A 5,000-nucleotide genomic window follows, 5' to 3' on the forward strand; every position below is an offset into this window, starting at 1 on the left:
TTAATCGAGAGACCTGTCAGAAATCAGCTGAACTACGAGTACGAATGACCTCTAACCTTAATCCAGAGACCTCAGTCAGAAATCAGCTGAACTACGAGTACGAATGACCTCTAACCTTAATCCAGAGACCTCAGTCAGAAATCAGCTGAACTACGAGTACGAATGACCTCTAACCTTAATCCAGAGACCTCAGTCAGAAATCAGCTGAACTACGAGTACGAATGACCTCTAACCTTAATCCAGAGACCTCAGTCAGAAATCAGCTGAACTACGAGTACGAATGACCTCTAACCTTAATCCAGAGACCTCAGTCAAATCAGCTGAACTACGAGTACGGAATTACCTCTGACCCCTGACCTTTTAATCCTGACCCTAATCCACTGTTTCTTTGCTTGCTCTTTGGGGACTTTTTTTAAGAAGGCCTACTTTGTGGCGAATCTGAGAAGTGTCCTGACATTGGTTGATTATGATTGATCAGCTTGATCAGTAACATCTCAACCAGAGCTGTGTGTGTAATGGTCTGACGTAGGCTGTATACCGTATATACAGGACCGTATACCGGGGTATTTGGAAATAGCCACGGGATGGTTTTTAAATACCTTCATTACCATTGAAACTATTTTGTAAAAAGTTTTTCAATAACTTAGATTTATATTTGTAGCTACTTTTTAAAGTTAATACCTGCAGTCAACTTGTGCAATGCGTTAGGAGATAAAACAGATAATGTTTATTATTTAAAAGCTCCACATCAGTTAGAGCGTTGTCTGGTGATAGAATGTCCGTTAGACACCACTGCACTGCTGGAGCTAGGAACACAAGCGTTTCGCTACACCCGCAATAACATCTGCTACAAAAAAATTGTATGTGACCAATAAGATTTCATTAGATCTGAGTGGAGAAGTGCAAACTGAAGCACAGGGAAGAAAACCCCCTGTCAAACTGCAGCGACCTTAGAATTAAAACCCTGTCAAACTGCAGAGACCTTAGAATTAAAACCCTGTCAAACTGCAGAGACCTTAGAATTAAAACCCTGTCAAACTGCAGAGACCTTAGAATTAAAACCCTGTCAAACTGCAGCGACCTTAGAATTAAAACCCTGTCAAACTGCAGAGACCTTAGAATTAAAACCCTGTCAAACTGCAGAGACCTTAGAATTAAAACCCCTGTCAAACTGCAGCGACCTTAGAATTAAAACCCTGTCAAACTGCAGCGACCTTAGAATTAAAACCCTGTCAAACTGCAGCGACCTTAGAATTAAAACCCTGTCAAACTGCAGCGACCTTAGAATTAAAACCCTGTCAAACTGCAGAGACCTTAGAATTAAAACCCTGTCAAACTGCAGCGACCTTAGAATTAAAACCCTGTCAAACTGCAGCGACCTTAGAATTAAAACCCTGTCAAACTGCAGCGACCTTAGAATTAAAACCCCTGTCAAACTGCAGCGACCTTAGAATTAAAACCCTGTCAAACTGCAGCGACCTTAGAATTAAAACCCTGTCAAACTGCAGCGACCTTAGAATTAAAACCCTGTCAAACTGCAGCGACCTTAGAATTAAAACCCCTGTCAAACTGCAGCGACCTTAGAATTAAAACCCTGTCAAACTGCAGCGACCTTAGAATTAAAACCCCTGTCAAACTGCAGCGACCTTAGAATTAAAACCCTGTCAAACTGCAGAGACCTTAGAATTAAAACCCTGTCAAACTGCAGCGACCTTAGAATTAAAACCCTGTCAAACTGCAGCGACCTTAGAATTAAAACCCTGTCAAACTGCAGCGACCTTAGAATTAAAACCCTGTCAAACTGCAGCGACCTTAGAATTAAAACCCTGTCAAACTGCAGCGACCTTAGAATTAAAACCCTGTCAAACTGCAGCGACCTTAGAATTAAAACCCTGTCAAACTGCAGCGACCTTAGAATTAAACCCCTGTCAAACTGCAGCGACCTTAGAATTAAACCCCTGTCAAACTGCAGCGACCTTAGAATTAAACCCCTGTCAAACTGCAGCGACCTTAGAATTAAAACCCTGTCAAACTGCAGCGACCTTAGAATTAAAACCCTGTCAAACTGCAGCGACCTTAGAATTAAAACCCTGTCAAACTGCAGCGACCTTAGAATTAAACCCCTGCCAAACTGCAGCGACCTTAGAATTAAAACCCTGTCAAACTGCAGCGACCTTAGAATTAAAACCCTGTCAAACTGCAGCGACTTTAGAATTAAAACCCTGTCAAACTGCAGCGACCTTAGAATTAAAACCCTGTCAAACTGCAGCGACCTTAGAATTAAAACCCTGTCAAACTGCAGCGACCTTAGAATTAAAACCCCTGTCAAACTGCAGCGACCTTAGAATAAAACCCCTGTCAAACTGCAGCGACCTTAGAATTAAAACCCTGTCAAACTGCAGCGACCTTAGAATTAAAACCCTGTCAAACTGCAGCGACCTTAGAATTAAACCCCTGTCAAACTGCAGCGACCTTAGAATTAAAACCCTGTCAAACTGCAGCGACCTTAGAATTAAAACCCTGTCAAACTGCAGCGACTTTAGGATTATATTTAGACTAGATTAGGAGTGGGGGGGGGTTTCCTCTACGCAGACACAGAGACAACAACTGATAGACAATATAACTCACAGGGCTGAGTTTGCTTTATGCTTGTTTACATCACTCAGGCCTATGCAACTGTAGGTCTTATAAAAAATAAAAAAAAGTAAGTCATTTGTCATCACTTATGTTGATTTGATAAATTCCAGTATAGGCAGCCTAGACACATTTTCTCCTGACACACAAATGGACTGTAAATCCATAACGTTACCAATGAGTTTACCCTGACCAGATGGACAGGACACACCGGCTGTAGTAGTATAGCAGCCTCCAGTTGATCAGACTGAACAACAGTCTAGTTCTCATCCCATACAGCATGTCAGATCTCTAATGTCTAGGTGTAGCCTAAAGGCTGCTGCAACATTTATGTCATGAGTGTTTTGCGTGTGTCTTTTATACATTTGTTTTCTTGCTGCTCAACTATCACTTTTCAATCTCTATCCAATAATGTCACCAACTCACCAGGCTTCTCAACACACACACACTCTGCGGCACAACTCCAATGCAACACGCTAGATTCATTCTCTGATCCTAATCCTATGATTGGATGGACAACATGTCAGTTCATACTGCAAAAGCTTTGGTTGGTTGGAGGTCGTCCTCCGGAAGTGGTCATAATTACCATGTAGGTCTATGGAAGGGGGTGAGGCCTACGAGCCTCCTAGGTTTTGTATTGAAGTCAATGTACCCAGAGGAGGATAGAAGCTAGCTGTCCTCCGGCTACACCATGGTGCTACCACAGACAGTGCTGTTGAAGTTACTATAGACCTTCATTGCAAAACAGTGTGTTTTAATCCAATTATGTGGTGACATATGAATATATTTTGTATAGTTTTATCTAAAAAGGATAACTTTTTAGTGTTACACTATTTTTATGACACTTCACTGAGGAGGATGGTCCTCCCCTTCCTCCTCTGAGGAGCCTCCACTGGTGTGTGATGGTCTAATGGTTCCTCCAGGATGAGATTGGTTAACATCTCAACCAGAGCTGTGTTTTAATGGTCTAATGGTTCCTCCAGGATGAGATTGGTTAACATCTCAACCAGAGCTGTGTTTTAATGGTCTAATGGTTCCTCCAGGATGAGATTGGTTAACATCTAAACCAGAGCTGTGTTTTAATGGTCTAATGGTTCCTCCAGGATGAGTTTGGTTAACATCTCAACCAGAGCTGTGTTTAATGGTCTGCTGATTCCTCCAGGATGAGTTTGGGTACAACGCAGAGACCCAGAAGTTGTTGTGTAAGAACGGAGAGACGCTCCTGGGAGCCATCAACTTCTTTGTGTCCAGCATCAATACACTGGTTAACAAGACCATGGAGGACACACTGATGAGCATCAAGATGTACGAGGCTGCTAGGTGAGACCACACACACACACACACACACACACACACACACACACACACACACAGGTCAGCAAATTCACTTACTCTGTTCACATACCCTAATCTACTCTAGACATACTGACTCATATTCATGGTAATGGTTCTGTCCTTACAATCAGAGGTTGGAGTTTGATGCTTCTAGAGCAGACCTAGAGGAGTTGAGTCTGGGTCCGAGGGTTATAGCTTATACGTTGTTATAGGTTGTTAGATGTTCTCTCTCTCTCTCTCTCTCTCTCTCTCTCTCTCTCTCTCTGTCTCTGTCTCTGTCTGTCTGTCTCTGTCTCTGTCTCTGTCTCTGTCTCTGTCTCTGTCTCTGTCTCTGTCTCTGTCTCTGTCTCTGTCTCTGTCTCTGTCTCTGTCTCTGTCTCTCTCTCTCTCTCTGTCTGTCTCTCAATCTCTCTGTCTGTCTGTCTCTCACTCTCTCTGTCTGTCTGTCTGTCTCTCACTCTCTCTGTCTGTCTGTCTGTGTGTCTCTCTCTGTGTCTCTCTCTCTGTGTCTCTCTCTGTCTCTCTGTGTGGTTAGGGTTTGATGCGAACAGGGCAGAACTAGAAGTCCGAGAGTTGTAAGAAGCACTCTCTCAATTTAGGGGTTTTATTGGCATGGGAAACGTGTTTACATTGCCAAAGCAAATGAAATAAACAAAAGTGAAATTAACAATAAAAAATGAACAGTAAACATTACACTCACAAAAGTCCCGAAGGAATAGAGACATTTCAAATGTCATGTTATGTCTATGTGATTGCACACTGGTATTTCACCCAATAGATATGAGAGTATATCAAAATTGGATTAGTTTTTCGAATTCTTTGTGGGTCTGTGTAATCTGAGGGAAATATGTGTCTCTAATAGGGCGGCAGGTAGCTTAGTGGTTAAGAGCGTTGTGCCAGTAACCGAAAGGTCGCTGGTTCTAATCCCCGAGCCGACTAGGTGAAAAATCTGTCGATGTGCCCTTGAGCAAGGCACTTAACCCTAATTGCTCCTGTAAGTCGCTCTGGATAAGAGCGTCTGCTAAATGACT

The 5,000-nt window shown here is 42.6% G+C and overlaps 1 protein-coding gene across 1 annotated transcript in view; it reads left to right on the top strand.

Annotated features, from left to right (window-relative positions):
• The window catches only part of LOC121555407 (arfaptin-2), a 48,449-nt gene that overhangs the window by 40,437 nt on the left and 3,012 nt on the right, over window positions 1-5,000 (top strand). The window contains exon 7 of the mRNA XM_045216494.1: window positions 3,797-3,954. Coding sequence (XP_045072429.1) covers window positions 3,797-3,954 — 158 coding nt within the window. The remainder of the gene's footprint in view (window positions 1-3,796; window positions 3,955-5,000) is intronic.

This window comes from Coregonus clupeaformis, unplaced genomic scaffold (assembly GCF_020615455.1).
Source record: "Coregonus clupeaformis isolate EN_2021a unplaced genomic scaffold, ASM2061545v1 scaf0723, whole genome shotgun sequence".
NCBI classification, from domain to species: Eukaryota; Metazoa; Chordata; class Actinopteri; order Salmoniformes; family Salmonidae; genus Coregonus; species Coregonus clupeaformis.